The sequence below is a fragment of the Pistacia vera genome, unplaced genomic scaffold (assembly GCF_008641045.1).
Source record: "Pistacia vera cultivar Batoury unplaced genomic scaffold, PisVer_v2 Contig421, whole genome shotgun sequence".
Classification (NCBI taxonomy): domain Eukaryota; kingdom Viridiplantae; phylum Streptophyta; class Magnoliopsida; order Sapindales; family Anacardiaceae; genus Pistacia; species Pistacia vera.
Window position 1 is genome coordinate 130,337 of NW_022196248.1, and position 16,549 is coordinate 146,885.

The 16,549-nt window shown below is 36.2% G+C and overlaps 2 protein-coding genes across 3 annotated transcripts; one reads left to right on the plus strand and one right to left on the minus strand.

Annotated features, from left to right (window-relative positions):
- Positions 1 to 70: 70 nt before the first annotated feature.
- Positions 71 to 3,958, minus strand: LOC116142906 (transcription factor GTE5, chloroplastic-like). Of its 2 annotated transcripts, none has more exons than XM_031428323.1 (5): positions 1,872 to 3,958; positions 1,730 to 1,775; positions 1,504 to 1,617; positions 1,320 to 1,396; positions 71 to 369 (listed from the first exon to the last, which is right to left on the minus strand). In XM_031428323.1, exons 1-4 carry the CDS (start codon positions 3,558 to 3,560, stop codon positions 1,347 to 1,349), a joined length of 1,899 nt encoding a protein of 632 aa, XP_031284183.1. In that variant the 5' UTR covers positions 3,561 to 3,958; the 3' UTR covers positions 71 to 369; positions 1,320 to 1,346. The 2 variants fall into 2 exon arrangements, with proteins under 2 accessions (XP_031284183.1, XP_031284182.1); XM_031428322.1 differs by having other exon boundaries at positions 1,504 to 1,620.
- A 2,170-nt stretch (positions 3,959 to 6,128) lies between these two features.
- On the plus strand, positions 6,129 to 7,588 carry LOC116142919. The gene is given in 3 exon segments (XM_031428337.1): positions 6,129 to 7,169; positions 7,171 to 7,292; positions 7,294 to 7,588. Coding segments are annotated over 3 exon segments (1,458 nt in total).
- Positions 7,589 to 16,549: the final 8,961 nt, after the last annotated feature.

A 16,549-nucleotide genomic window follows, 5' to 3' on the forward strand; every position in this document is an offset into this window, starting at 1 on the left:
TTAGGTCAGTGAAGTGGCTTGCAGGAAAAAAAATTTGTCAATTAACCAGGAAACCGTCCACAGATAGGAGTTGACTCAACAAAAAGGGAAACAGGTCATTAATTTGACACAACAATTTCACATCAGTTGTAACTTGCAATTTGGGTAAGTTTAATTACAGTATGCTACAAACTAGTAGCAGAAAGAACCACAGGTGTCAGTTAATTCTGATAATAGCAAAAATGATGTTGGTAAGTTTCAACTTCCAATAACTTGTTCAACTACTGGAAGATTACCTTGGGGGTGGTTCCTCCACACCACATTATATACCAAAAAGAACAACCATCTCACTAACACAGGTCAAACTTTGATCTAACATCTTCCTATCACCTGCAAAATGCAACCTCATCAGCATAGCATATAAAACATTGTACCTCTAATATATTACAGGTATAATATACTGGCAAGTCTCAACAGGTTATCACTCGACTCGGATAAACCAACATGAAAATCTAATATTAACAATGTATATTGCTTATATAAAGACAGGGAACCCGCATTTAAGACAGTCTAGTATACTGTTTCATACAAAATAATTGCAAATATTGATTAGGAACTGGAAACAGTACTTAGACCACACCACGCTTACAACAGAATTACATTTTCAGATCTAAAACTCTTTCTACATGAGGGCGATTACAAACTTTGAGTCATTATTTCTCAGATTAAAAGAGTTGATACAAACTCTGAAAGTTAAAATTCTCCATATTAGATATTTCTATTGGCCAAACAAAGTATACCTGCAGGAAATAGAGTCATGGCAGAAGTGGTGTGATGGAGAAGATAGCTGGTTTGAAATCAGTGGCACTGACATGCATGAAACTGCAGCGACTAATTTACTCAAAACATACAAGGAGTTCTCTCTAATGTTCTATCTCAAACAGAATAACAAAAAATTTCATTCTAGATGAGGAATTATATAAGTTAATCGTCTTTAACAAAGGGAAATATTAACCTTCTAAAGGAAAGGCAAAATCGTCTCTAAATTGAAATGATATCAGTATATTATACTAACGAAATATTACATTGGAAACAAACTTTGACCACAGAAATCATTATGATAATGTCAGTTGCCAGTGACTATAGGAAGAATAGTGAAAGTATAGCGGGTTTCTAGCGCCACCCAGGAAAACTTCCTATAAATAGAGATTGTAATTCGGGAATGAAATGAAGAATAATTCAAAGTCGTGTGGCTCATACTATACATGACCTGCCATTACCAAAAAAAAAGAAAAAAACCCAATAAAAAGCATACTAAAACCAAAGATTATGGCCCCTACCTTAATTCAATCAATTCACCTCCTAGTTTAATGATCTGCATCTGATCGATGTCCAGGCGAACTACTACTGCCAGAGTCTACATATAAAAGCATCACAACAAATTATCAACTGGCAATTCGATCTCTTGAAGAGTGTTGCATGCATCAATACTGTAGTAGGCAAAGCAAAAGATTTAGCATTTACCACTTGAGGACGATCCAGAGTCACTGCTAGAACCACCTGAACTACTTGATTCACTCACATTATCACCTTGCTTTTCTCCTTGAACAGGCAGAGATGTGGAAACAATCTTTTTGACTACTTAAAATCCAACCAGTTCAGTAAGTCAGTGCATAATGAACAAGTTCTTGTCAATATCAAATAAGAGTACCTAAAGTAAGCATTAGAATTCCTTGTAAGTTCACTTTACCTGCTTCAGTTCCTTTCGGTGACTCTAAAATGATTGGTTCCATATTCTGCATATACAATCAGAAAACTGGAAGATTAGCAAAAAGAAATGTCATGCAAGAAAAACAGGTAAACATTCAGTCATCAATAGTTCAATTTCTCACAGTATCCAGAATATTATGGTCAGATTCTGCAGTTTCCTGAAGAGCAAATTCAGCTTTCCTCTTGTTCTCACTCAAACTCTTCTTGTAATTATTCACAAATCTATCAAGTTCCCAAAGAGTTTCAGGATCAAAACTGTCAATGTCAAACTCAATCTCATCATCTTGTTGAGAAAGCACAGGATTCCTCTTCTTAATTATCTGGACAACATGGTCCAGTTTATCTGAAGGCAAATCCTGAAGGTTCAAACTTAGTCTCTGCTTCTCCTCATAAGTCATATCCCTCATCTCAGGATCCTTAGCTTTAGGCTTATTTGAAACTGGTGTCTTAACTTGATGAGCAGAAACCATAGTCTTTGGATCCACATGCATTGTCATCGACTCGACTCTCTCAAAATTACGTGCTTCTGCAGGCTGTGGAGACGGAGAAGGAACAGGAATATGAACTGGTGTAGAAGGAGCAGGAACAGGAATATGAACTGGCATAGTAGGAGCAGCAGCTGGTGTACGAGCTGGTGCAAGAGGAACTGGAGTTATCCCTAAAGTGGATGTTGGCAAACCTGAATCATTACCGATTTCCAACCTCCTACTGAAATTATACTCAGACTCCATTTTTGTCCACTTCTCTTCAAATATCTTCAACAATTGCTCAGCCATTACATGCACATCCTGACCTTTTGGGTTATACAAGATGGCATTATTAAAGGTAAGCCTCACGTCCTCAGCAAACTCTTTAGGTGACTTGTACAACTTGTTAGTCAACCTAACCTTCACCGTGCCCAAATCCATAGGATGCTTAATTATCGTATAATAATCATGTAATCCAAGCCCCTTCACATCCACTGGCTTATTAAACACCCAACCAAACTTATGCTTCATTAACTTCTCCAACAAATTACTACAATTTTTGAACAATCTACTCAAATCCTTATCTAACACAAACCCACCTCCCATTTCACTGGATTTCGACTTCTTCTTACTCTCCATTGGAGTTGACTTTTCCCTTCTCATAAGAGCATCGGACTTCTTCTTATTCTCCATTGGGGTTGACTTTTCCCTTCCCACAAGAGCATCAAACTTCTTCTTATGCTGATTAACTTTTGGTGCCCTCTTCACTTTGCCCACCATTTCACCATTAACTCCAAGATTGTTCTCATTCTCACTCACAGATACAGTTGATCCCCGGAAAGACCGTGGATTTGTAGGCTCCACAGAACCCATCTCAGAACTCATTTTCTTTGCATTTCTATTCACATTTTTAGTTAACTGGCTCTGTGTAGCTTCAAGCCTCTTCACTAGACTCAACACTTGATCAAGCTCGCTCGCAAGCTTTCGTTTGAGTGCCCTAACCTCATCCCTATTTCTTAAATTCAAACTAATCTTTACAAGATTATCAAACTTAACATAACCTGGTATTCCAATCGCATTGGTGGGTTCTCGGCTGTTATGAGCAGCACCCAGTTGCTCAAGGTTGTGGCTTGAGGAATCATCTGATACTGCAGGAATAGTCTGAGGCTGAGAGGAGTTGTCATCAGTAGTGGCTAGGTGGTGTTGTGAAGATTTCTGGCGCTTGTTGTGGTGATAGTATTGACGGACATTGTTGGGATTGTCGGAATTGTTTTGGTTCTTTCTTCCATATAATTTCTTCTTGTGCTTCTCTCCAGCATCACCAAGTAATGGACCTGAAGCCATTCATGTAATTATCAAACAAAAACCCTAACTTTACACAAACCCAAGAAAAAGCTTTCAACTTGTGAAGGGAGCAAAAAACCAAATTTCAGAAAAACCCCAATCTGCCATTCATGTGATCATCAAACAAAAAACCCTAATTCTTTTTTTAGTAGAAAAAGAAAACAGATTGACCCAAAGAAAACCCTAAAAGGGTATGTTAACTTTATAAAGGGTTTGTTTCCTTCATAAAACAGAACTAAAAACAGAAGAAAGAAGCTAATTTGAAGAGTGGGCGAAAAAGAAAATGGCTTTTTTCAGGGTTTAAGAAGTTTTAGCGAAGAATTTAAGAGAAAAGGTAAGGCTTTTTGATGGAATTAAAAAAATCAGGGTTTAGGGTTTCTTTAAAAAAAACCAAAAAAAAAAAAAAAAAAAAAAAGGTGTTTTGTTATGGGTCTGAGAGAATGGGAGGGTTCAGTGCGGCGAGTAGAGTGGAGAGGAGGGAGGGAGAGAATGAGTGAGGTGAAGCCACGCGCTGGAGAGCGAATGATACAAAAAGAAAGGCACAGACAGTGGTCACATCGGATGGCTAGTGGAGGACGACTAAACGTCTATTGGTCTACGGAAAAACCCACTGCCGTTAAGTGTCCGTTAATTTTTTTTTTTTTTAATGTTAAACTTGTTTTGTTTACTTTTAAAATTTAACATGATTTTATAATATAGAGAGCTCAATTGTGTTAATTATAATATATTTTAAATATAAAATTTTTAATTATAAAAAGTAGTAAGTTATTGAGTGGAAAACAAAACAAAAATAAATAAAAAACTATTTTTTAACTCTTTTATGTAAAGAATTTCCGAAAATTTAAGTTATGACCCTAATTAGAATATTATAAGAAAATTTCCAAAAGGACTCTTAATTATATTTTAGAGATTTGGACATATATAATTAAGTCAACAATCTTAATTTTTAATTATAAATATTTTATTTAACAAATAAATATAATGATAAAATCAAGTAACTTACAAATTTTATTCTTAAGGAAACAATAAATAATAGATTTTTTAACCTACAGCCTTAAATTATGCTAAATCATACTAAACATGATAATCTAATATTAAACGGTTTGATTTAAAGGTCTGATTAAAAAATGGCAAACCATGCTAGATTATGTGAACTCGATAGTCTAACGTATTTTGATTGTTTTAGTTATTGTCACAAGTTAACGACTTTTTCTCACCCAAATAATGGTTCAATGATACTTTTCCACTTCCAGATTTTTAAAATATCATTTTACTATCTAAATTTATATTTCGATGGCAAACAGAGAGTAAACTCGATGTAGACTACTGGGGCTTTTGAAGAAGAGAGGCCGATGAGTTTTCTGGTGGTAGAAGGTTGGATTTTGGTGGTTGTGATTAATTGGAATTACTTGGAAGTGACAGTTGCACAAACCCTAAGCGCTCGATTGCTAGCGATTGGTAAGGTCGACGAAAGTAGGGTTTGAGAGGTTTTGATGAGTGATGATCAAGGAAGAGAACAGTGGTGATACTGGAATAAAAAACAGAATATAAATTTCAATAATAAAATGATAATTTAAAAGTCTATGGGTGAAAGAGTGTCATTAAGCCATTATTTAGGAGGGAAAAAGTATGTTTACTCTATTATCAGTGGCAAAGTGGCTCCCTCTTACAAGTTACAAGGTTGATTTGATATATGTGGTCATAAGAAAAATATTATTGTTACAGCATGGCCACCCCAATATAATTTTCATTGGATTTATTTAGAAGTTATTGTCATAGTTTAATGCTAGTTTATGTTATTTTCATTTAATTAGTAAAATGTCAAAGCTTAATTTATTTAGTTCATCTTATATCTCTCAATTTTTGTATTTTGTTGCATTACAATAAAATCTGTTATTTTCTCAAAAAATCATACTTGCTTTATTAATTTCTCCAAATATACTTGCTTTCCCTAATATTTAAAAATTATATCTTAATTTCATTTTAGTTTTAAAGAACACAATAGCATATTACATTTTTTTTATATGCACCTTTTTTATAAATATAAAAGTTTAGATGTGTATCTTGTAAACTTAAATTTTTTTTCTAAACTTAATTAAAATATATATTATTTATATTAAACTTAAATCTAATTGTATTTTACTCACAAATGTAAGAGATCATATGTTACTTCTCAAAATAAGTTAGATTTTATTTTACCCCGGAAGTAAAATTCTAGCGCCGCCCTTGGTTGTTGTTGTTATTATAATAATAACTATTATTATTATTATTATTTTAGAAACTAAAACTAATGGTGTAGTTATTGAGGGGAATTTCTCTTACAATAATAAATTATTGTTGTTTATCATTAAAATCCGTTTAATAACGATCCGGAAAGGACTTTTATTGGTCGAAGTGAAGTTTCTGGTGTATGAGGGGATCAAGTCTTGTCTTCATCTTCTATAAAAGCTTCCTCTGTATTATCATTTTTTTTTTTTTTTTGGTCTTTATAAATTAACACAAACAAAGATTCAATAACTTATCAAAAAATGAACCACTTCCTATTCAGATTACTACTAGCAATCAGCAATGGGCGTGAAACATCAATCTTGCAGAAACTCTTCTTCTTCTTCTTCTTGTTCTAACTTCCTCCCTGTCAGATATTCAACAATTCTCACTTTAGCCCTCTTCTTTACCTCCTTTTATCTCTTCATTTCGCCTTTTAGGAATCTCCCGGAACCGTTTTCTTTGACAGAGGAAAACCCTTTTAGTGGGGACCTTAGATATGCTAAATTTCCATGGAACAAACTTTATTTTGGGCCATCATTTGAAAAGCTGAAGCTTGCGGTTTTCTCCAAGACATGGCCGATTGGTGCTGCCCCTGGTGGCATGGACCGCCATGCCTCAACTTTATACCATGCTCTTGCTGCCAGGGGACAAGAAGTTCTTGTCTTCACTGTGCCTTCAGATAGAAAGTTTCACCATGACATTCACGACGGAAACCTTCATGTCTACTTTGCGGCAAACGATCATGGTTCTGTCAATTGTTCTTTGGCGTTTGAGATATTCCACAAGCTTAATAACAATGGCGCTTTTGATTATGTCCACACAGAGAGTGTTTCCCTGCCCCATTAGCGTGCAAAAACGGTGCCGAACGTGGCTGTCACTTGGCATGGTATTTGGTATGAAATTATGCACTCAAAGTTATTGGAAGAACTTTTCTCAAACAGAAATGGGATTTTGCCTGGCCCTATGACAGAGCTTCAAGAAGCAATGCCGAGGCTTATCGAGGAGATTAGATTATTTTCGAGCTATGCACAACATATTTGCCCAAGCAATAGCGCAGGTAGGGCACTAGTTTCCATATATCAGCTCCCACCAAGTAATGTACACGCCATATATACTGAATTGAGTTCATGACAAGGAATTTGTCCTTGACCCGGCGCAAGGTTTCGAGAAAAGCATGGTGGTCCTGAAAATGTGAGCCTTGTGATGGGAGTTGCAGGCCGTTTAGTTAGGGACAAAGGACATCGCCTTCTCTATGAAGACTTTTCTTTGATAACCATGCGAAATCCCGGTGTATATCTACTTGTTGCAGGATCAGGTCAATGGGGAAAAAGGTATGCAGAAACTAGGCCAAAATGTGAAGGTTTTAGGTGCATTGGAACCTCAAGAGCTATCTGAATTTTATAATGCAATTTATGTGTTTGTAAATCCAACATTTAGGCCTCAAGGGCTTGATCTTACTTTGATGAGCGATGCATTGCGGCAAAACTGTTTTGACGCCCAATTATCCGAGTATAGTTGGGACAGTAGTTGTGAATGAACAACTTGGGTACACATTTTCATCAAATGTGAAGTCATTTATTGAGGCATTGGAGATGGTAATTAGAGATGGACCTCAAGTTTTGCAGAGGAAAGGCATGGCCTGCAAGGAACATGCGCTTTCGATGTTTACTGCAAACAAAATGGCATCAGCTTATGAGAGATTCTTCCCATGCATGAAGAACACTAAATACTGTCACTACCCTCTTCACACAGATTGTTAGAAATATTTTTATATCTTGAATACTGTATGAAATTTTATATACTACTGAAAGTTAGTCCTTCATATTCAATCTTGATCAATGTCTCATTACTATTTTCTATTGGCTTGAAACATTATCATTTTACAAATGCCATCAATAATTAATATGAGATCTTATTTAATCAGTCAGAGGAGGACAATTACAGTAACTCTATGGCTTGGAGACTGAAACTGATAAGTGAGAGAGACAGAAGCAACAGAAAAAGATATAATATGACGGTGAATATTAATTAATGAACCAACTGGAAGTTCATGCAAATAGTTTAGTCATATATATATATTAATTGGTGATCTTGTACTATTCTATTAAAGTGTTAAAATATTTTGAAGCCATATTTCTTATGATGCAACAACACATGAAAAATAGCAGCAGCGGCCAAAAAGATAATCTTTCATTGAAACACTGCAGATTTAAATTAGCAAGACCTGCATATATTCTTAATAACAACATATACAACAAAAAAGAGAGGAAAGGAAGAACAAAACAGAATTTAAACAAGATAGGAAAAACAAAGTAAGATCAATGAACCAAGATGATACTGCTAGCTAGCTAGCTTGTAGGATAACAAATATATAGTAATTCTTTTGTGGATGTTAATTTCAACATAAAATTAACCAAACACTTAATCATTTGGGTATGCAGAGTTGATAGAAATTGCAGATTCAAATTAGCAAGACCTGCATTTATTCTCAATAACAACATATACAACAAAAAAGAGAGGAAAGGAGAAAAACAAAACAGAATTTAAACAAGATGGGAAAAACAAAGTAAGATCAATGAGCCTTGATCATACTGCTAGCTAGCTTGTAGGATAACAAAAATATAGTAATTCTCTCAACTCTGCATACCCAAATGATTAAGTGTTTGGTTTATTCTATGTTGAATATTTTTTTTTTTTTTTTTTTTGGTGGGGGGTGGGGGTGTGTGGGGATGTGGGTAATTTTATGTTGAAATTAACATCCACAAAAGAATTGGGTATTCTAGGACAATGCTGGCGGTAGAGAGTGATGTTGTGAATCTGGACCTCCTGGAGATACTCTTTGAGTTCCAGAACCAAGCATCAATTTCCTCCCGTGCCGTTCGAGTTTCGATACATCATATCCTAATTTTCTAAGAATAAGTTTGCTATCAATCTTTTCTGCTAAGGCCGCTGGGATAACAGCAGAAACTTGTGCCTCTGAGATCACTACAAGCACCAGAAACATAACTAAGGAAACTGAAAACACTTTAGTTTTTGATAAATTCGCCATAGATGGTACCTTAAAAGACTTAAAAAGCTTAGTAATTTCGCAAAGTAGTAGCATAAAGAAGATGAAGAAACCTCCTTATATAGCTAGAATAACAGCATCGAAATGACGTTGTTTTGTAGGAGGCGATGAATGTAGGACAAGAAATATTGGATCGTCGCATAAGCAGATAAACTTTGATACTTGTCTTCTCTGATTAGAAACAAAACGAATCTGCTTTAATGGGTCAATCTCCATTAAAACCTTAAAATCACATCGCACTTGGCACTACATCCATTTCAGAGAGAGTTATACAATTTCCATCCTCTCTTTGTCTGCGCTAACAGCCAAAGGAGTGTTTTTTAAGTTTTGAAATCTGGTCACCCTTTGTTCTCTAGTGTCCATCATACAATTAAAATTTAAAACCACACATAAAGACATAATCTCACATAAGCCAAAGGAGTTTTTTCAGCTATTGGATATCTGATGTATATATTTCCAATTCATACGTGATTTTGAGAATTGTCCTGTATAGCTTGGATTTTGGAAAGTTTAAAATTTTATGTTAATTAATGCTTTACTCCCTTTGGCTGATTTTTGGCCTTTTGTGGTGGACACTTCTGTTTGTTTCACACTCTCAACAACCAAAAATTGTATACATTTTTTTATATAGAGTAATAGTAGAAACCACATGTGAACATGATAGAGATTGATTTTATGGGAAGAAAGTGGTCAAACAATCTATCATTTCGTTGAAATTTATAAGAATTATTGTTGAATGTGTAAATTAATAATTTCTAAATCATGATGATCATATCTTATCCATTGACAATTGACATTCAAATGAGATAAGTCACAGGACATTATGGGATAATCGAGCGCCTTCGATTTTTTTTTTTTTTTTATAAGTCAATAAATTAATCATTGCATGACATTAATTCTTGCACTCAAATGGGATTTAAATTCTGATCGAGTGCTCTAAAATGTTCATAGAGTACTGTATTGGATTTGGTTTGATTTGATGATGAAATCTGCGCAGAAAATGATGATCAAGATGAAAATAATTAGCAGCGGAAAAGCAAAGCCTTCAACATGCATAAATTTATTTATTTATTTATTTGGTCCAGATTCATGCATTCGGCATTCCCACTTCAGTTTCTGGATAAATCTTTGCATGTGGGTTGAAGGTGATTCAATTTTCTGACGTGTTTCTCAGCCTTATCGTTGACTGATGTAAATAGTTAGGTTTAAATATCGTTGACATGCTCTTTAAATGGAAGAAATTTGCATAATGCAGTCGTGTACAAACCTCTCATCGACAGATCGACCGACAATCAATGGTGTGGTGTCCTGCCCCACACTTCCTTTTTACATATGCATCAGCATCACCGTCGTATCAAAAATGAGGGTACACCCCTTTAAACTTCTCCACGTATCCTTGTTTTCTAATTAGTTTTCTAATCGCCGCGAGGATCTATCCAACGGTGTGTCTTTGTCGGTATGATAACCGTTTAAAAAAAAAATGCAATAAACTGACAAAAGATTCAACCAATGTTTTTCAAATGTAAACTGAAAAATTTATCAAAAATCAATTATCAATTTTTATGTTGGGTTTGTGAAATCTATCTATCAGTATAATATTATTCATTAATAATATCATCGGATATATTATGATAATTATCATTTTTGACAGTCATTGTTGACAATAACTATCCTCGATTAGTTTTCAATTTTAAAAGTTAGGTTAATTGTGAAAGTACTTTTTATAATTGATAAATACTATGTTCACAATTGAATCATACAATCAGACATACAATCTCACAAAATTTTTATAAAATTCATGTAAAATGACTATTATATCCTATATTTTTTGTCTGGTTATATGACTCAGTTGTAAGCATAACATTATTTTTATATAAATACATAATTAGCTTTTGATATTTTTAAAAATCATCCTATTCTATTTTTTAATTAAAACCTTTATAAAATGACTTTTCAAATAAATTTATCAAACATGTCCAGTTGCTTGCTAGATTGTAACTACCAACCCGAAACTAGACCTTCACACAAAATGCCCCATGTATTAGCAAAAATTATAATTTTACTTAAGCAATTAGATTTGTATATACTTACAATTTTACTACATCCATCTGATGAAACTTGAAAGGGAAAGAATTCTGATTAATGATCATCATATCAACTATTATTTTATTTTTTTTAGTAAAAAAAAAATTATTATATATTTCTAACTCAATGATTAAGTGTTTGGTTAACGTAATGCATGAATTTATGATATGCAAACGTTCACGATTAAAATTAATCTCTATGCAGACGTCGAAATGGCCTGGGAAGTACCCAACATATGGATGCGCCAGAGGAATACCTGTGCCCTGACACCGGCGACGTCGAGACATTAAATCACTACACTAACGTTGGATTGAAATCAAAATTCTAACGACAAACAGTATTCCTCCTATGCATTTTGCTTGCACCCAAGGAACGACAATATACCAACACCTTGTATGTCGAGATATGAAATTTACGACAATGTTATTGTGATGTTGTCGTATTGTGCACATACGACGACAACATTTTCCAGCGTCTACGTATAAGATTTTTCCAATGAATATAGTTTGATAAAATATATGAATAATTTTTATATGCAAACCTCTATCGGTGCGTTTGGTTCATTATTTTGGATAGGATTTTTGGAATAATATTGGGTAGTTGAATAGGGTAGTATTACGAGATAAAATTTATAAATTTATAAAAAAAAGCCCCTAGGTTTACTAATTTAATTAAATACCCCAACATATAAAATGACAAAAATACCCCTACCAACTGCAGTCTGGTCAGAAAATTGCGTTACAACACAGATCGATCAGATCTGTGTTGTAACGTGTCGTTATAGCCTTTTCCGATCAGATCCACCACGGATCTAGTCGGAAAAGGCCAGATCTATGGCTTGCTATGGCAGTCAACGGCCAAAAAAGGCCAAAACGACCGCCATCTTTGACCGTCATCTTAGCCATCGTTGACCGTCAATGGCGGCCATTTCTTTGGTCGTCAGATCTAGCCTTTTCCGACCAGATCCACTGTGGATCTGGTTGGAGAAGGCCAGATCAGTGAATTACTGGCCAACTCCAATCGGTAATTCACCGTTGTGGCAGATTCCGGCTACCACTGATAGTGGTTGCCGGAATCTGGCAAGTATGGGTCACGAGGGTGTTTTTGTTATTTTTTAAACTTTTTTTCAGGGGGTATTTAATGAAATTAATAACCTTATGGGGTCTAAAAGTAATTAAAAAAATTGGGTAATATTTCTGGACTAATGTGCCAAAGATTATTTGGAGAATAGGATTGGGAATATGGGCAGGAATAATGAACCAAACACGGCCTATATTATTTTCAAAATTCATTTCTTAAATCTCGAAAACAAGAAAAATTAATAGTGATTGTTGATACAAGATTTTGCATCAACTAGAGTGATCTGATCGACCTTGACGGGATCGAAACTGATGTGTACGTGATTACGGGTAACCAGCAGTGAGTAAATAATAATTGCAGTAAAGTAAATAGCAAAGAGATTTTTAAAGTGGTTCGGCGAGTTGAACTCTTGAGCCTACGTCCACTGTTATTTTATTCGCTGTGAGAGCTTACAATCACAATCCTAGAAATGTTTTCTAACCATTTTCTCATCATTAAAGGGGGTTTATATACAGTGTTTGTACAAAGGAAAGAGCGAAAATAAAGGGATTACAATTAAGTTTGAAATGCAACTCTGATATTCTCGCGATTGGGCGTTGTGATTGTGTAAAGAGTGTTGTCGATCTAATCCTTCCTGAGATATCCGGGATCTGAAGTTATCTGCGAATTGGTTGAAAGACTGCAAGCATTGGTCGCGACTAACTTGTGCTAGGTCGAGCTACAACTCGACGAGCTTATGCTGGGTTGGACAGTTAATTGAGTTGGACTGATTCTAGATCGAGCTATTACCTCGCAACTCTCCGAGCTTGATGGAAAAATCACACACAACATCTGCCCCCCAATGTTTGATGCTCCTTTTTTAGCTTCGAAGACTATTGCTCGATTTGATATCAAGCTCGACATTATCGGTAGGGCATTGGATGAAGAATTGGTCGAGCTTCGAGAGTCGGACTCATGCTCAGTCGACGTACTCCACACTTGGACCTTTTCTCTTCTATGACAGTCTTGACAAATTCAAAATTTGAAAAGAAATGATAGTTGTGTAAATTTCACCCAGTTATGTCGCATTAAATGCGGCAGCCTTTGGTAGTTACTTTTCATCACGCGTGGGCAACTATAGCCATCCATTTGCAGAGTTGAGGCGTCGATTATGATTGTGGCAGTCTAACAGTTCATCGTCCCTCTCGGATGGTTGACACATGGCCATGTCCAATGGTCGAGGTTGCTCGACGAATGAAGAGTCAAGATTCATTGTAGATCGACGACTATGATCAAGCCCCGGCCCAACCTTTTATCTCCCATGCAAACCACTATAAAAGCGGGTGAACTTGTCAGAAAGCTTACTTATATTGTAAAAACTCTCAGACATTCTTGTTCATTTTGTCGTTGCTTCCTCATCTTCACGGTGCTTTTCTAGCAAGTTCATCCTCTTCTCTTGTTCAGATAAGGTTTCTTTGCCCCTTCTTTACTTGTTTTCTTGATTTTCGCGGCTGGGGATGGCCATTGTCGTGGCCACATTGATTCTTTTAGGGCATTACTAGGGTTTTTAAATATGTCTCCAACGGTCCCGGGTTTAAGAAGGGTTTATCATGGTAGCCGTCGGAATCCTTGGTAAGTCGCGTGCGTTTGTTATCTGGCGTGAGCTATCTATGGTGCCTAAACTGAAAGCAAAGTGTGGATAAGTCGTCAAGTTTTTCGAGCTCTAACACATGTTTGCTTTTGTTTCAGGTACCTAGAGGCGAGCTGTAGTCATGTGATAATCCGAGGATTATGCTATTTTATTTATGCTTTTTGGTCGGATTTTAGATACTTCTTAGTTCGTTTATGCCTAAATTGCTACTTAATTCTATATATTTTATGTTTCAGATCGAAACATGCATTTTTAGCAAATAATGAGCGAATTGGAGTTTCTAGACCCAGAAGCAAGTGAATCTCAGAATTTGGGAAAGTTCTGAAGCATAGTTGAAGCACTATGAAGTTTGTTCCCATGGGAAAGCATCGAAGATCGAAGATTCAAGCAAGGAAGCAAGCGGAGGGCAATGCTGTAAATTCAGAATTTTCCAGGAAGGTTTATCGCAGCGAAGTTCATTCTTCGCTACGGCGAAAGAAGCTAGGCACGAGATTTACTTTAGTTCGTTGCCACGGCGAAATTCTTTCTTCGCCGCGGCAAAGTCTACGAAGTGTTGTTTTCTCCAAAACGCACAATTTTATTTTAGAAAAAGTTTTAGGTTTTTTGGGGAACTATATAAGAAAAACCTTGCCATTTTGGTCGAGGTTCGTCTAGGGTCGTCTTGTTTTCGTTTGGTTTAGAGTAGCTTTTACATTTGGAGAGAACATTTGAGCTTTAATCTTGTGGATTCTTCAACTAGGGGAGATCTCTACTCTTTTCTCTTTATTTCAATATGTTGACTACTGTGTTTACTATTTTTCTTGCTGTTTGTGTTAATTTAGTTATGAACTAACCCATTTTGGGTTAGGGTTTTGATGTAATTCAGATTTCTATGGATTAATTAATTGATTATTGTTACTTTTATATTCTATTGCATAGATTGTGTGATTATTTCGATTGTTTATTGATTTTACTTGTTGAACATGATGAGATTGAGAAATGAATTATGTTGAGCTTCTTGGATAATCACCATTGTTATTTTGAATGCTAGAGATAGATTTGAGAAATAATGAGATCAATCTAGGATTCCATTAGCCTAATGAACTTGGATTTGTTAATCTTCAATTTCTTGGGTGCGGAAGATTAATAGGAAAAAGTAGGAATTCATAGCTTGAGAAGGTATGTTTTACAACTTAGGGAATTCGGTTTACAATCCGTGCATGTGAGTGAAAAAGTAGCATAATCCACAGAATTAATCCATAGAGTCCGAATGAAGTCAAACCCTAACCGTTTGCTTACATTGATATTACTCTTGTGTTAAATCTTGCTTTCATAATTTAGTTGTTTTTACACTTAGTACTTTTGCTTTCAATTTAGTTTTATATTCTCCCATAAATCCAAACAATTTTCGGTTTCTCCAACTTGAAAACAAATAGGAAATTTAGTGCTTAGCAACCAATTCTCGTGGGAACGATACTCACTCATCACTTTATTACTTTATGCGACTAGTGCACTTGCTATATTTGCATGTTGTAGTAACAACGCATCATCATGTCTTCGTCCAGTAGCCACACAATTGATCGCATGTTCGATTGCCCTACGGGGTCGGCAATCCTTAGGGGCATAATCCTCAAGGTTTTCAAAGAGGTCATCGTACAGAGCTTTGATCCTGACGTGACGAGCTCATCCGATCATGTTTCTATGGAGTTGGCTCAGTTAAGGCAGTCTCTAGTTCATAGGATACAGAAGGAACCACAATCTTCGATTAGTGTCGAGGATCTTAGGTGCATAAAAGAGACTTGTGCGCCTCAACTCAACTTGAGGGTTCTGAAGAATTTTTTTCGGAAGAATCCCCCCATAGGATGGGTGGCGATCTCTGAGACTCTTTTGAGATGTGGGGTGTCTATTCCCCCTCACCATTTCATCGATATCATTTTGAGGTGATTCGACATCGTCCCTCTCCAACTTTCTACAAACTCATACGTCATAATCATAAGTTTGTACATAGTATACATCATTACCGAGTTAGGCGAGCCATCTGTTAAGAAGCTCCTTCATTTGTATAGATTAAAGAAGGGCCAAGACCAGACGTACTACCTTTCCAAGGTGAGGAAGATACGTTTCAACAGCTTGGTCAACGTTTCAAAGAAGGTCCCGCACTGGAAATCTCAGTTTTTCTTTTATGAGGCTGGGGAGACCGGCGTTTTTGCTTCGGAAGCTAGTAAGACTTCAACCCCCAGTGTGTGTGAAAACCGTTTTCAAGCTCGATGGTTAAACTAACTAAACTTCTTTGCTTTGCAGTTAATGTTGAGCAGAATTTTCTCTCGGCTACGAGCTTACAAAGGCTTCAGCGCTTCAGTAACCTTTCTGACAGGCAGTGCAACGCTAACGAGATCATCTCGCTTCCTCACTTGAAGGCATACGGCTTTTGCGAGGATAATGTCAAATTCCTTACCATTCTCGAGAAAGGTAAGTGTTCGCTTGCTCGCGCTTCTTCATTTTGTGTAGATATGTCGCTTATTGCTTGCTTCTCTTTTTGTAGAAATGTAGGCTGAGAAACCGAAGGGCCTTAAGAAAAATGTAGTAACTTCCGTGGCTGCCAAGAAACCTCTGACTACTTTGGCGATAAAGCAGGCCACTGATGTTGCTGGCACGAAGCAAAGCGGGGGTGAACTTGGGGAAGGCCCAAGTGCTAAGAAACTTGCGATTGCCTTGAAGGTAGTTGGCAGGAAAAGTGCCCCCAAGCCCCAAAAGGGTCTAGCAAAGAAAGCGTTCGAGCCAACTAGAGGCTCGGGAAAACAGAAAACACTCGAGCAATACAATGGCTCAGGCAAGAAAAAATTGACCAAGTCTTAAGGGGGTTTGGGAAAGTAGAAGATG

Bases quoted from the DNA above. Each gene is read 5' to 3' on its own strand.
- LOC116142906 (XM_031428322.1), bottom strand. From the start codon at position 3,560: ATGGCTTCAGGTCCATTACTTGGTGATGCTGGAGAGAAGCACAAGAAG. The intron at 1,621-1,729 runs GTAAAGTGAACT...TTGGATTTTAAG, and splicing joins ACCGAAAGGAACTGAAGCAG to TAGTCAAAAAGATTGTTTCC. The intron at 1,397-1,503 runs GTAAATGCTAAA...TTTTATATGTAG, and splicing joins CTCTGGATCGTCCTCAAGTG to ACTCTGGCAGTAGTAGTTCG.